The 15,299-nt window shown below is 48.6% G+C and overlaps 6 protein-coding genes across 6 annotated transcripts; 2 read left to right on the top strand and 4 right to left on the bottom strand.

The window, feature by feature from the left end:
• Positions 1-1,529: 1,529 nt before the first annotated feature.
• Positions 1,530-2,669, top strand: N7484_002719 (ceramidase; the record flags this gene model as incomplete). Its single annotated transcript, XM_057113139.1, has 6 exons — positions 1,530-1,588; positions 1,636-1,648; positions 1,709-1,769; positions 1,821-2,249; positions 2,309-2,426; positions 2,492-2,669. 6 exons carry the CDS (start codon positions 1,530-1,532, stop codon positions 2,667-2,669), a joined length of 858 nt encoding a protein of 285 aa, XP_056973279.1.
• A 283-nt stretch (positions 2,670-2,952) lies between these two features.
• Positions 2,953-4,637, bottom strand: N7484_002718 (putative extracellular lipase; the record flags this gene model as incomplete). Its single annotated transcript, XM_057113138.1, has 2 exons — positions 2,953-3,984; positions 4,035-4,637. 2 exons carry the CDS (start codon positions 4,635-4,637, stop codon positions 2,953-2,955), a joined length of 1,635 nt encoding a protein of 544 aa, XP_056973278.1.
• A 398-nt stretch (positions 4,638-5,035) lies between these two features.
• On the top strand, positions 5,036-6,620 carry N7484_002717 (putative MFS transporter; the record flags this gene model as incomplete). The annotated part of the gene is made up of 2 exons (XM_057113137.1): positions 5,036-6,541; positions 6,594-6,620. 2 exons carry the CDS (start codon positions 5,036-5,038, stop codon positions 6,618-6,620), a joined length of 1,533 nt encoding a protein of 510 aa, XP_056973277.1.
• A 348-nt stretch (positions 6,621-6,968) lies between these two features.
• N7484_002716 (putative mitochondrial phosphate carrier protein (Mir1)) lies at positions 6,969-8,096 on the bottom strand (the record flags this gene model as incomplete). The annotated part of the gene is made up of 3 exons (XM_057113136.1): positions 7,910-8,096; positions 7,429-7,848; positions 6,969-7,356 (listed from the first exon to the last, which is right to left on the bottom strand). The coding sequence occupies exons 1-3, from the start codon at positions 8,035-8,037 to the stop codon at positions 6,969-6,971; spliced, it is 936 nt and encodes a 311-aa protein (XP_056973276.1). The 5' UTR covers positions 8,038-8,096.
• An 886-nt stretch (positions 8,097-8,982) lies between these two features.
• On the bottom strand, positions 8,983-10,035 carry N7484_002715 (uncharacterized protein; the record flags this gene model as incomplete). The annotated part of the gene is made up of 3 exons (XM_057113135.1): positions 8,983-9,270; positions 9,334-9,560; positions 9,732-10,035. The coding sequence occupies 3 exons, from the start codon at positions 10,033-10,035 to the stop codon at positions 8,983-8,985; spliced, it is 819 nt and encodes a 272-aa protein (XP_056973275.1).
• Positions 10,036-12,689: 2,654 nt separating this feature from the next.
• On the bottom strand, positions 12,690-14,299 carry N7484_002714 (uncharacterized protein; the record flags this gene model as incomplete). Its single annotated transcript, XM_057113134.1, has 2 exons — positions 12,690-14,022; positions 14,073-14,299. The coding sequence occupies 2 exons, from the start codon at positions 14,297-14,299 to the stop codon at positions 12,690-12,692; spliced, it is 1,560 nt and encodes a 519-aa protein (XP_056973274.1).
• Positions 14,300-15,299: the final 1,000 nt, after the last annotated feature.

Here is a 15,299-nt window from a genome sequence, read left to right as displayed (position 1 = left end):
GGGCCCTCGGCAATTGTTGGCCGTCCCCACATTCGATATTTTCGCTTTCAAAGTATGCTGGCTACTGGCATTCCACCTATTTCGACATCACGGCTGTCATGTTCGTCCCCAATATAGGATTCTATGGGATTTCGATTCGGATAACAAACCTCAAAGCTCGAGCCAGGACGTGACCTGTTTTCTCTTAGTTCCATTTCGTTACTGGTCATGATCAGCAACACGAACGAAATGAAAATCATTGATACGAGCCTCTAGTGCTCGATGACTCTTGAAGAAACAAACCAGTTCAAGAGGCAAAGAGGCAAACTGTCGCAGAATGTATGTCCTCGATTGTAAGTTGAAATTTCTCTGAACACACCCTTTTCTGTCGCTGTGGCTCAAGAAGCATTTTCAGAAGAAGATTGAAATTGGGTCAAAAAGCCGACATTGACGATAGTCTTGGAGCACACGAGGTCGCACAAGGAATCAGTAAGCTCAGTCCCCTAAACGAAGCCTCCTAAGGAAACGAGCTTCCTTATGTCTGTTCAGGAGGAGGATTTCACGGCGTGAATACGGAATCGCGCAGTTTTCAAGAAGTTCAAGGCAACCCGGTGGACGACAAGCAGGCCCTAACGAGAATGCCTCTGGTGCCTTGCGCGGACTCTGTGGCAAGAAAGCAATCTTTTCTATATTTGAGAATTATTGGTAGCCCACAATGGTCTGCTGATGAAATCGTGCCCGGATCGAATGAGATAGTCAGGATCGACTACGGCACAAGCTGTTATGTTCCCGCTGTTGCGACTGCGTTAGATAGATTCTACTGGGAGAATAATGGATCAGAAAAGAAAGCACAAGCTTACGTTACGCGTTACAGATGCGAGGAACGTAGCTAGAATGGCTAGAGCTAACAAGCCAACTATAAGTCGCACCAAGTCTTTCAGGAGTCGCGGATATTGAACCACCCCAACTCTAGGGCACAATGGTGATTGCAAACAATATAGCCTGAATGGGGATGATGGATCCAGAGTCCTTAGAGGTATATCAAGCGAAGACGGGAAATAACCAAAGTTTCAACAACATACTCTTCTTTTGAGGTCTGTACTTTGGAGCGCGCCGTCATCTGCTTGTCCGAGCATGCCCCATGCTGCAATAGAAACCATTTTTCTCATCAAACAGTTGCATGAAGACAGTGACCTATAGAAATGTGGCTTTTGTCAGGAAAGCGATGCACGAGGAAAGACATCGGGAGGTGGAAACCTGAAGCGGGAACAGAACCTCGAAGCAATGCTATCATCATGACAGTGCCACCAGCTTTCGCACCTGGTCTCCGACAATGAGGATCTTCAACTAGTGATGTTATTAGACCAGAAACTTTGCAGCATTTCTTGATCATTGCCTGTTGCCTGTTACTGCTTTGTCAGCCCCCTCTGTCATCTGAGGCAGCATCTTTGTTACATAACGCCCGACTAGGCCGCTCTTTATCTCTCTTCACATACTTTTGTGCGCCCATAACTATACTTTCAATTTTCAAATTATCACAAAAACTAACCATGATGAACGCCAATGCCCCTGGCCATGCATTTTGGGGCTCACCAAGCTCCAAATCCAAGTCAGTCACCTTGAGACACATATGGATATGCAACTAACATGGACTAGCTTCTGCGAGGAGGTAGCGCCCCCGCCACGGCTCATGATCCACGTAGCTGACTGTAATTGCCGTCATTTGTAGGATTACATTGTGTCCATATATGTCGCTGAATTCATCAACAGCTTGACCAACTTATGCTACAGTAAGCAGCGGGATCCGAGGGGTGGGTGTGAGCTCTAACGCGGCCATTTAGTCTTCTATGCAATTTATGGTCTCCGCCAATTACAGCAAAAGCGCCAGCTTGGTTTCTCTCGCGCCCTTCCTTACTGGGGCCTGATGGCCGTCGGAGTTTGCTCCGCGACCTTTCACATCAGTCTCCAATACCACACCCAGATGTTGGATGACTTGTCCATGCTTTTCACAACCACGCCACTGGTTCATCGCGTGTTGACAGTGAACGCCGATCGCAAAGGCTCGTTTGTTACAGGCCTACTTGTTTACTTGGCTCTCGCGCTACTTGTGATCTACCACGTTACAACTGATGAGCTGATTTTACACGCGTCTTTCTTTGTTAGCAGCATCGCTGTCATTGGTATCCGAACAGTCCAGCTGCTCAAACAACGCACCGCCAAGAACTCAATCGCTCGCCGACAGATTTGGGGTATGGTCGTATTCGGGGCTGGTGAGTCAATACGTTAATATTTGATACTTTTGTGGCCAGCGAAACTAATTTTTCATAAGTCATCTTTCATCTTGGATATCTCGTCTGGCTGGTGGACGGGTGGGTATGCGGATTACTCAGGAGTACACGAGCGGCGATTGGGCTTCCCTGGGCATGGCTACTGGAGCTTCATGGATGGTAAGTTGTGCCGAGTATATGTACCTTTCGGATTGTTGGTGGACTAAATTTGATTCTATGGATAGGTGGCATATTTTCACCGGTATCGGCGCTTATACTTTCATCGCGGTCATTGATCAACTGCTGTCAGGTGAGGATCACCAAGATATCGATTTTGCCTGGCCTGTATCATGGGCTTCCCAATCAATATTTGCCAGAGTTGCTTCCACCATGGTTGCCGCAGATGACAAAAAGCATCAGTGAGATTAATCGCACTCCCCCCCCCCCCCCCCAAATGGTGACTATTGATACACTCTATCGCTGTGAATTATTGTCGAGCGTATTGTGGTTATTTGTCGAGTTCGATAGAATAGGTCCTTAAATAGCTTACTAGTTGCTCAACTAACTCTAATCCATTTTTATCATGATTAAAAGATAGAATATATTTCGACAATCCAAGGTAAACGAATTCTGGCAAAATAATTCAATTGTGCCCGACATCTATCTAGTTATGCAGTCTAGAATTGCGGATTTTAAGCTTTCTATCTCAAGCAAGCTGAGAGATCGGAACCTTCGACCACCAAAACTCCGTTTCTTCTCTCGCCCATTCATCCTTCACAAACTTAGCAGCAGGGGCAGTATCGCCCCCGATAAGCTCCTCATTTCCCTGCCCGAAAATCAAGACATGTGCATCACTCGGATCATAAGTCTTCCACTCTGGCCGGCTCCCATAACGACCCGAGATAGCATTCGGATCGCCCTTCGTAATAAAGCTAGTCACATACGCATGGAGGGTACCCGATAGCTCTTTCTGCGACTCTGATATCCCTGTGATGGCACTATCAAAGGTCTCATAGGCCATATTCTCCCCATGGTTTGCCCGACCAACAACGGTCTTGGGAAATGCCCAATTGTATAGGTAAACCGGCATGCCCTGGGACGAGGCAAACTGCGCCGTTTGGCGAACAGGTGCAACGTATGCATAGTGTCCATACGCAGCCTCGATTCGTTTATATTGTGGTCCGAGACCATATCCAGTCCTAGTTTCCACATACGGCGAACTGGGATCACAGCTGGGGTCAGGGTAGAGACGATCGATTGTGTCCAGATCGGTAGAAGAGAGTTCTGGTAGGAGGTTCTTCCAGAAATTACGAAATTGGGCTGGGTTGGACATTTTTTTGTCGACGTAATACGTTCCCTCGTTACTGTTGTATCCCGTCATAATTGGGACTTTGTTCCATAGCTTCGAGTTCCATGCGTCCAGTGGCTTTCGGGCGATGAGGTCGTCGTCGATTACTGGCTGGAAGGCCCACCGGAGCGAAGGGTTGTACTTATCGAATACTTTTGTTTGCGCGTCGGTGACGGTTGAACTCGGGAGGGAGCGAAGGAAGGGGAAGATTTCGTCTTCGGGAAGGTTAGATGGGCAACCAGCTGCTCTAAGGAAATCTTGAAATTGGCTCTCGTGAACTGTCGCATTGTAGGGACGGACGGCGCGAGATGTTGCCGAGCCGGATTCTATGATGGCGCGATGGAACAGAGGTGGGGAATGATCATTGTAATTCAATATATGATGGCCAATCTGGGATTTCGTTAGTCTAGCATAAAACGTGAGCTCTGCAAGTACCTCACCGAGTGGGCTCCTGCTGATAGACCGAACAGTGTGACATTCCCAGCATCACCTCCAAACTTGCCAATGTTCTCCTGCACCCATTCGAACAAAAGCACTTGATCACGCAGCCCAAGGTTCAGTATACCTTCCTTCTTGGAGAGGGTGGATGGCAAGAATCCCAATGCTCCGATGCGGTATCCGAAACTGACGCCAATGAATGGAGACTCGGACCAAGCGACCATAGACGCAGTATTGTGCATCGACGCCGCCCCACGATTGAAAGCACCGCCATGCACATAAATTGCAACCGGCAGCTTATCCGAATCAGTAGTCCCAGCAGGCCGAAAGATATTGGCAGTTAGACAATCTTCGCTTTGCTCTAGTTTTGGACCATTGGCCAGCAATGGCTTTCCTGGTGCTGCGGGACCAAACTTCGACGCATCGATGGTATCGCGAGAGGCATTGACCTTTTCTGCGGGCTTGAAGCGTCTTTCTCCCATGGGGGGTAGGGCATACGGAACGCCCAGGAACGCGTCCACGGGCTGCGGGGTTGTCTCCTCCTTTCGGGTCCCAATGACATGTCCCTGGCGGAGAGTAACAGAAGGCGGGCTAGAGTCTACCATTGTGATCAAGAACTTGCGTATCTTTCAACAGCAGAAGGTAAACCAATGCTGGTATGCCGTGTTATAATAAAGTGCGCGGTTCTCTCCGGTGCTCAAAAGTAGTTCCGTGCGGGGGAATCGATAGAAGTGGAGACGCGGGTTATCTGAATAGATAGGAGCGATAGGTTTATCACTTTATCTCGTGGAGGTATCAGCTTTCGGACAGTTTCCGAGCGAGGATGCGCTCCGCGTGAATTGACCAGTTTTGGAAGTTGGGGTCTTGGGGAAGTGAGAATCTGAGAGATAGCGGGCAGTGGCCGCCTCCTTTCATAAAGGAGGTCTCCTGCCGGAAGTTCAGTTTCTCTGTTTTTTTTTAAAAAAAATATTTACATTAATAATTCCAAATTGAATTCATAGCCATGAAAGAAGATACAAAAGCTGCGTCTATCACGCAAACTGACGAGAAAGATGTTCAAGTTGGGATCATCACCGATCTTGACGAGGGCGAGGTCTTTCTCCACCAGCATGGCTACAACAACGAAGCTATCCAGGTCCTTTTGGATGACGAATCACGCAATAAGGCTCTCGTTCGCAGAGTGGATCTTGTGCTTCTACCTTTACTTGCCGGTACCTATACGCTGCAATACATAGACAAGTCGGCATTAGGCTACTCTGCCGTTTTCGATCTGCTATCATCGACCCACATGACAAGTAACGAGTACAGCTGGTTAGCAAGCATTTTCTACTTTGCCTACCTATTTGCAGAATACCCCTGGAATATTCTCGCACAGAAGACCAGACTAGGCAAAGTCGTCTCGGGCAACGTCATCGCGTGGGGTGCAATGCTCATGATCACCGCTGCTTGTACTTCATTCACCGGTATGGGCATTTGCCGTTTCCTCCTTGGCATCTTTGAAGCACCAATCACGCCCTGCTTCATGATGATCGTGGGTATGTGGTATACGCGCTCCCAGCAGCCCTTCCGAGCTGGTGTCTTCTACAGCTGCAATGGACTCGGGGCCGTGATTGGCGGCGTCCTGACATTTGGAATCGGACAAATCAAGACGATTGCAGTCTGGCGAGCTATCTATCTTATTCTCGGCGGAATCACGGTTTGCTGGGGCATTTTGATGTATGTCTTTCTTCCTGACGACGTCGTCTCAGCCAAACGCTTCAATATTGAAGACAAGGCTCTTTTGATTGGCCGCAGTCGACTTGGCCGAACGGGAGTGATCAACCACAAGATCAAATGGTATCAAATCAGAGAAGCACTAGTCGATCCTCAAGTGTGGATTCTGTTCCTGTTTACTCTACTCAATGAGATCATAAACGGTGGTATTGCCAACTTCAGCAAGCTCATCATCAAAGGTCTGACGGATGATGCTCTCACCACAGTTGCACTGGCAATTCCAATGGGCGGTTTCCAGATCTTTTATATCTTGAGCGGAACTTTTCTCGCCTCGCGCTTTCGTAACTTTCGCACAATCGTCATGTTTCTTTACATAATGCCGACGATTATTGGTACTTGTCTACTGTGGAATATGAACCATGAGACCCACAAGGTGGGTGTGTTGTTTGGTTACTATATTTGTGGGGCTTATGTCTGCTCTTTGGTTCTAGCATTGCAGATGCCTGCTACTAATCTGGGAGGCTATACGAAACGCAGTACGGGTGTTGCCTTGGTCTTTCTAGCTTACTGTGCTGGAAATATCATTGGCCCCCATGCTTTCTTGGCGAAAGAAGCACCTATATATCAGACTGGCTGTAAAGTGATCGTTTCATGTGCAGCTGCTCAGGCTGTACTTGCGCTTTGTCTTCGAATGCTTCTTATTTCCAGAAACAAGATGCGAGATGCGACTGCCAGTAATGAAGGTGTAGAGGGAATCTCACAAGCAGACGAGCTGGCTGACTTGACTGATTTCGAGGTAAGGTTGAGCAATGATTCTCTGGGCCAAGTTGATACTGACATTATGATAGAATCCAAACTTCCGCTATGTGTTTTGAACAATTTCCAATGTGGTCGTAGGCCATAAATAAATTGATGGGAACGTGATGCTTGATTATTACCAAGTTTAGCAAATACGTAGAAGACCCTCGCATGCATAGCTTTCACGTAGACATCTTGGCTCTACAACGGGAAAGACTAGTTCTCTCTCAAGGTATGAATATTCAGTAATGTAGTAAAACAAAAAGAATTACGAATAAATCTGATGAAACAAAAGAAACCGTGGCTGTTCTTGAAGGAAAACGAGACGAAGTATTGTACATCGGGATGGAGGGATGGACAAGGCTTTAAGCAAAAATCTAAGGGTTATCTCTATTATCCTCCTGCATCAACAACATGGGAGTCCTCTATTTGCCGATCTCAACACCACCAGTGGCACCGATCATGCGCTTGATGTCACCGTAGATGGCGAACTGACCGGCAGTGATGGAACCGACCATGACAAGACGGGCACCAATACCAGAGTAAGAGCCACGGATACCGAGCTCCTTGGCGATCTTCACGAGACGAGAGACGGTACCCTCACCGGCAAGACCGGGGGTCTTGTTGATCTTGGAGAGCATGGTGTCGGCGGGCTGGGAAACGGCGGCGGCGGCGAGACCGGCAATCAGACCGGAACCAAGGTTGATACCGGTCTTGGTACCGTTGGAGAGGGCGTCCTTGTCACCCACGGACTTGTAGATGGCCTCGGAGACCTTCTCGAAGACAACGAACTTGGCCATAGTGTAAGGAACCCTGGATTCATTGCGTTAGTGGATAGGAACTATAGGTGACGCGCGTGCACAATATTTATGGTCTGTCACTTACTGCTTGAACAGAATGGGTCCGAATCCGGAGTAGAAAGCGCCGATACCCTCCTCCTTGAGGATCTTGGAGAAACCGCTCATGAGACCGGTAGCGAAGGTGGGCTGGGAGACCAGACGGATACGGGTGGCCTCAAGGGGGCAGAGACCGATGTCAGCGACGAACTCAGCGGCGGCCGAGGAAGCGAGGTAGACAGCGGTGCGGTTGTTGGTGGCAGACTCGAGGCCAAGGTAGTTGACGGACTGCTGCTTGAAGAACTCGTAACCACCGAACTTGAGGGCACCCTGGATGAAGTAACCAGCGGCGGTGGGACCGAAACCAGTGAGGAGAGCACCGGCACCCTCGTTCTGGACGACCTGGCGGAAACCACCGATCATACCGCGGTTGTAGGTGACGGGGTCAAGCTGCATGCGGGTCTTGACGCTGTAGAGATGTCGTCAGCGAAAAACTCGATCGGTGTCGCGCGATTCTAGATTCGACCTACACATCAAGGGGAGTGGCAGCACCGTGGGTGATGGCACAGCACATCGCGCCAGCGAAGGCGAAACGGGAGTACAGGTCGATACCTGTGGGGTTGGCAGGAGCCTTGACGGCGGCGGGAACGGAGGCCATTTTGATGTGCGTTAAACCCGGAGGGATATATGGAGAGGAGAAGGGTCAATTGAAGCTTTCCAGAGAAGAAGAGGAAAGGAGGAAAAGGTTTTGAAAGGGATGGGTCCGAACCCGCAGAAATTTCGGACCAATCCGGCTGCGTCCTCGGCAGGACACGGGGAACCACTTTATGTCCGGCCTCATCGCCCGGTCAACCGTGACGCACTGAGCTTCCGCTACAGGATCTATCGATGTTCATTGTTCTATATTTCATCTTCTCATATGCTTCCGTTCTACAAAATGAGGGGGGTTTTCGATATGATGATGTAGTCGCGTCGGGAAGAATCGGTACCAAAGCCATCTGGCTGAGTAAGATCAAGGTTTTACACCTTTGATATCCTCCTGCGCCAACCTACGGATAGGGCGCATCTGGTAGCATATCAAACCCTTCTACGTCACGGACAACCGGCAACAATGCATCCTTATGTGGATTTTTTTTAGACCGCCCTGTTTTGGTGACATGGCGCTCCACCAATCACCGGATCGACAGCAGCTCCACTAATGGGGGCCGTTGGTTCATGCCCGCGACCTCTTCCGACCCTGTGATTGGCCACTCGGAAAATTCGGATCCCGGCCATATATGCAGTGGGGGATTCAGGAACAGACATGTTCGATATTGGGCCCTGACAAGGGAGGGTTTGTTGTGCACAAGCCTCATTCTCTCTGGCAAACATGGCGTCATGGGATAGAATGCAAACAGACGAAGTTCGCCCAACAATGGCACTCGATCCCTGGGCACGGTCCATGCGTCCGAGAGCAAAGTACTCGGAATCAAACGTCATCAACAAGAGACTGAGGATGAGCGGACATCAGTAATCGTCTGGTGAAATCACTTTTTTATCGGGACGAATGAACACTGCAGGGGTATAAAGACTAAATCATCACACTTGGTACACTTCGAAACTGTTAAACTGCCAATAAGCATTCGTAAAGCTGGCTCCATTCTCCGCGGCCCATTCTGTGCATGTTCCAGGACAGTGATATAGGTCCGTGTAATACAAGCTTCAGCCAAACCACCACAGATATCGATGTTTGCGATAACACTCTGGTTTTAAAAATGAGAACCGATGTCACAATGTGTGTTCGGGAAATCAGCCAAAGCCCCCCCTTCCCCCCCCCATGAGGAGGGATCAGGCGTATTGCTCGAGTTGGAGATGTCATTGGTTTATCGTCTCGGAGCTCCATCGCGTATACCTAACCAAAGGCAGCTCAGTCACTGGTTATTTTCCCCGCTGAGTGCAAAGGGTTGATACTTACTCCGCCACCATTGTTGTTAAAAGCCTCTCCATATGTTGATATCTTCCCTTCAACGCCGCAGCCAGCGTTACAATTGGCTGTTACAAGGCAGTTTGTGTATTTTGCAGTTCCGGTTCTCTTGCGCTTGGTGTTCATCTTGCAATTCTTAGAAGTATGTAAGGTCATCGCATCGCCACGCGTGCCTCTGTTGTTTGATGCCATCACATCGATATCACCATGCTCCGGCCCTATTATCTGGGTCGGTCAACTATAAGTCAGATTCATTTAAGGGGCTGTTGATGAATCCATCATTATGATCCGTCAAGCTCGACTCAAACTTCAATGACATAGCAAGAACCCACTCCACGAAGCCATCGGTAGTGTCGGTTACCGATTAGTAAACAAAGTTTTCAAAAGACTCAGTTCCTTAGTAGTGTCTTTATTAAGAGTGTAGCTGAGTTTTGAGTAGCCTGGGTACTTGTTGAGATTCACTCCTTCAACAGCTCCAACCACAACGCCGACGATGACAATCACGATGCAGCCCACGACAATCAACTTTTTTCTTAGTGACCACCCGCGTGGGCCGTACCATGCTCTGTGTAATACAGGTCCAACGCTCACAATAGTAGAATGCCGAGGAAGCTCTGCCGTAGGGGCGGTCGCATAACCAGAATAACCATGTGCAGAAATGTGAGGGTCAAATTGAGGCAACCTTGAGGTCATACCTCTATAGCGACTGAAATCATCCATCTCCCTAGCAAAGGATATTCGGTTCTCATCGTCCCTGATATAGAACAAGTCTGGCGAGGTATAGAGAGAAAAGTTAATTTCAAAGCTCACCACGTCTGCGGAGGAAAAAGCAGCTCGCAGATATTTACTTTTAAGATTTTCCGCCACTCATTTAGAGAAACAGGTTGATAAGCAACAAAATGGATCGTTCATAGCCCTAATACAGTGTGTCGAAGCCTCCCGCGCCGCGTCAGTCTGTATCAACGCCAAGATCTGCGCTCTACTGGTTTTTATATTTCCTTCAAAGGCCCATGACCTAGTGATCGGCGATGGTTGAGAAAGTTCAGTCAAGTGGTCGTAAAATTAAAGCGTCCTTGTTTGGCGTGGGATTCCATGTTGAATTCAATAAGATTTTATCTAGACTGCGATCAAGCGGGGCTCGGCCTTTGGGGGAAGGCTGCCCTAGATATACACGGGCACTTGAGTCTTGTCAGAAATGCGCGCTCAAAATGGACATGTTTGGGAATGAGCCTTACCTCAATTGAACAAGAGTAAATGGCTGCGAGAATGGTAATTGTTGCGGGAGGGGAGCCTTCGAGGCTTTCCTGTTTCCAGCTTTGTGGAGGTGAGAACTCTGTCACGATTCAGCACGATCAGAGAAAGAACCATGAAAGGTAGGTGTCGCTAGCCCAGTTGCTCTTGCGGTAGAGATTCATGCAACAGGCCCTTATATTCGATGAAGGCGTTTCGCATGGTGATCTAGAAAGCTCCTTCAGAATCTCATCTGCTGGAGAGACCAGCTCTCTTCGAGCTTAACGAATGATTTTACAAGAAAATTTCATCTGAAGCAAATGTGGTATTAACTACTCTAATTGCATGTGCTACCCTCGTTGATATCTTATAAAAGAGTCATTCCAGTTAATCTGACCTGACCTCTGGACCTCACAGCCAGCTCTCACTGTGCCGATGCATTCCGCACTCCTTGCTATCATCTGAGCGATTCACAGTCTACAGCATGTAGCGACGAGAACTGATCTACAAGTGTCGTCTAGGCAGGGCCATCGAAATCCGACGTCTCAGCTGCGCTTTTTTGCTTCTGCGCCCCTACTAGAACCCTCGCAATGTTGGACTCGATGGGATCACCCTCTTTGACCACAGGGAAAAGTGTCATCATGACAATGTCGGCCTAGGGCGCAGGGAGAAGCACTCCGCGATCTACGGTGTCTGCGGGCATATCTTGAAGACATATAATTCGAATCTTAACTGGTTCATGTTCATACAAAATAGTAAAATCTCCTCGGACTTCCAGGGAGAACGAGGATCAAAGAGTAGGAAAAGCAGTAGACGCGAAGAGGTGAGAGAAAGGAAGTTACATAATGAACACCACGAAGTGGTAGCTGGATACCTCGCTCATCAATTTCAGTGTCATGCAGAATCTACAATTCCAACAAAAAACTACTTATATATTGATATATATATCGTTTAGATATGATGACATACCTGGCAGGGGAAAGCCTACGAATAGTTTCCTATGAGGCTACTGCAAGGTGAAACTACACGACTTCACGTACTCACTCTAAGGTCTGAAGATAAACGAGATGCGGATCTCAACATGAATAACTTTCCAGTGTGCTATTCAAATAGAAAGCCATTTAGCGATGGATCATAACTTAGAAGGGACTGATGAGAACAGCCGGGTTGCTGAAATTATAAAAGAATAGCCACCCATGGCTACATAGCCTCCTTGATTTCACTACTAACTAACAGATCGAACGCGAAGGTAATTGGTGAGCAGAGGAGATATGGTATCCGCAAGAGCTGCAAGAGGAAGCACGAAACTCAGATGCTGTGTACGTTTGACAGCTCCCCGAGTCTTGTGGTAGGTATAATGAGAAGAGTGGAATCCAGTGCAATTATGGCAAGCTTGCCCACTAGAAAACGAAGTACAGTCGATGGCCATCGCCTTTGGCATAATTTGAATGCCAACTGATATAATAAGAACAAGAATCAGTCTCACCCAGAACTTTCTTTACTTGAGCCATATGCCACCCTTTAGTAGCTGGAGACTACATTGACTTAAATAGAAGGCCCCAGGGGGGCAGCTGAAACAGTGGCAAGACAAAGATTTGACATAAAATCATTTGCAAATGATGCGGGCTGGTAGACTTCCAAGGTTACCTACCCACCTCCCCCCCTACCCTCCAACTATGAGACAATTCCTCTTTTCTTATAGTTGTTGGGATTCTTCTCCAAAAGGAGCTATTGTAGCAAAGTTTCTGCCCCCAAAAAGCCTCTAGAAAACCACGAGAGTCAAGTTAAAGTGTAAGGTGGCCATTATATATATTTTTTCAAAGGAATTCTGCTCTGCTTGAAGTATATTTTATTCGGGATGATATCCCAGAAAGCTAGATATATAATTATAAGTGCATGCATGATATACACGAGATAACCTTGAAATTCCCAGCACAATTAGGACGATATACAAAAGGAGAATTGATATCACATTGTCACGTCAAGAAAATGTAGAAAAATGCATCTGACAGTCATTCAAGATCATCAGCAAGAAACGAAGTATAGGTATAGCGAGAGATAACGAAGTGGTATATGAAAAAAAACAGAATGCCTCTCTAGGTATCAATCCTTCAGCCTTACTGGGCATCCTCCATAAGAGCCTTGTCGGTCAGGGGAATATTCTTAGGTCCCTCGTATTCGCCTTGGCGAACGAACCACCAGATCGCGACAAAGATGGACAAGCCACCAGTCATCAGACTGGCGTAGTTCATCGAGGCAGCAGCAACGGGCAGAGCGTAGGGGAAACAGAAGATGACGACGAAAGCGAGAATGTAGATGCAAGAGAGGATGTTGATAACGAAGCCAATCGTGTTGTTCATGAAGAAGAAACCCGGCACGAACGAGCTGCGACGGGTAAGGATGTGAGGGAAGATAGCCATGAAGTACGAAAGACTGGATAGCTGGACGAAACATCCGACGAAAGCGCTGAAGGCAGTTGTCGAACCGAGGTAGATGCAAGCGAGAACGGTGACTACGCAGCCACAGACGAGGGTTGCGTTGAAAGGGTTGTGGAACTTGGTGTTGATGTGTCCGAGCCAGTTCGGGAAGGGGGTGGCACGGTCGCGGGAGATGGTCCACAAAGTGCGGCCGGCGGTGATGTAGCAGCCGGTTGCGGTGATGAGGGTCGGAATGAAGGCGACAATCAGGAGACCGAGACCACCGCCACGAGATCCGGTGGCCTGGTAGTAGATCTCGGCGAGAGGGAAGTTGTAGCTGCTGTTGGCGACGTCGTCGAGGTTCTGGATGGAGTAAAAGATGGCAATCATGTAAAGGAGACCGGTGATGAATCCGACACCCATCTGAGCCAGCACGGCCTTGGGGATGTTGCGGCTAGGGTGAGGAATCTCCTCGGCCAGGTGTGAAGAGCAGTCGGGAGTACCGACACTGTAAGCACCGTTCAGCATACCCATGACGAAGACAAAGCCCTGCTGCGAGTAGCCGGTCTCGTTGGTCCACTCTGTCCAGATAGCCTCGTCACTCCTGTATCCGACACCGTTGACGTAAGGCATGACGGCACAAACGATGATGGTAACGAAGACACCAGCAAGGATGAAAAACATGCCGATGTTACCGATGTATGGCAAGAAGCGGTTCATGAAGAGAACAATGCAGCAGCACACCCAGGTACAGATAAGAAAGGTCACGAACGTATTCCAGGTCTGGACCTGGAAGCCGGGATGCATCAAAGCATACATGGAGACAAGCTGCTGGGCCATGATCAAAGACATGGAGGCGGCACCCAGGATCCAAGCCAGACAGTTCCACCAACCGGCGAAGAAACCGCAGATACGACCATGCTTGCCAGCAGTGATAGAAGCCCAGTGGTAAACACCACTGGCAGAGGGCATACCAGATGCCAGCTCGGCAATAGAAGCGGCGACCATCCAATAACAAATCGAGACGGCGATGCTACAAGGAGTTAGTCAAGTATACGCGGTACAGGCGAAAGTGGACCGTACAATTCATAAAGACATCCAGCCAGGCCACCGTTACTCAATGCCGTCACCACACTACCACCCTGAGCGATCCAAGTGTTACCAGTCGTGACGGCGATAGCGCAAAGACTGATGAGACTGAAGTTCCGATCGACCTCCTGACGATGACCGGAGGCGTTGACCAGTTCACCCTGCTGTTCCTCCGCGTACGGCTCCGTAGCCTGCATTTTCTCAGAATATTCGGTCGACATGGCGAAAATGGGTTTCCACGTGAGAATTGATTTCCCAAAACTTTCTATGCAGTCGCCGATGGGGTTTTCCGACCCAGGAAGGATCAATTAAGGTAGACGGGGCGACCGAGGATTCGCACGGGCTCCAAAATGAAAGGGGGGAAGCCTTCGATTATATACCAGGCCGGGAATGAATGAAAGACCTAGAGCCGTAAAGAAGCATGAAAAAGGAGCAAGTCGAGCCTATATTATTATCGAGGGGTGGAGTCTTCGTACATCGCGGCCCCTCCGAATCCCCCGGAGAGCAGTTAACCACGCACGACGAACATCTTTCAACCGTGAATTCATTCTTCCCGACTCCACTTCGGTAGCCACTCTGATCATCCTACCCCAATCTCTAGCCAATCAGGTTGCCAGAGTCACATTCTCGGTGGCTACTCTGTCGACAAGTGGGGCCTACCCATCCCGTTATTGGACACAGGTAGGGGCGACTCAGCCAAATTCCAACCAAAAGTAAGGCTGGACGCGGAGAGACGTGCAGGACGCTTTACCCAGAAGGGGAGCTTCAACAGAAAAGATTTTCTTGACCTTGGAAGGAGATGCTAAGATCCTCGTAAAAGCACGTCTCACCAGTCCTCAGGCATGGGGTCGTAGGTGATCTATTTGGTACATGATTCACAGGATGTGGAGAAATGGGGCCGCTGTTTTATAGATTCATCTATGCTTTATTCTTTATTGTCATTGTGATCTGTACATGTTGCATGACCACGCGAGAGTGTTTGGCCAAATGCGGATCTAGGGCTTCCACACGATTGCAAGTCCAGGTGTTCATGACGTATTACTTAGCTATCGTTTCCTCCTAAGATTTTCAACCTTCTAGAAATTCCTTCCACATGGCCTTCTACATTCTTTACCCGAGGTGCTTCCTGTCGCAAATTTGAGAAATAAGACAAGCCTCGGGGTGAGACACAGAAGCAGGTGGCATGACTAGATCTGGGCGATTACGCCGTTGTTGCAAGCT

The sequence above is a fragment of the Penicillium longicatenatum genome, assembly GCF_028827895.1.
Source record: "Penicillium longicatenatum strain IBT 33135 chromosome Unknown contig_2_segment0_segment0, whole genome shotgun sequence".
NCBI classification, from domain to species: Eukaryota; Fungi; Ascomycota; class Eurotiomycetes; order Eurotiales; family Aspergillaceae; genus Penicillium; species Penicillium longicatenatum.
This window is presented reverse-complemented; position numbering and strand designations above follow the sequence as displayed.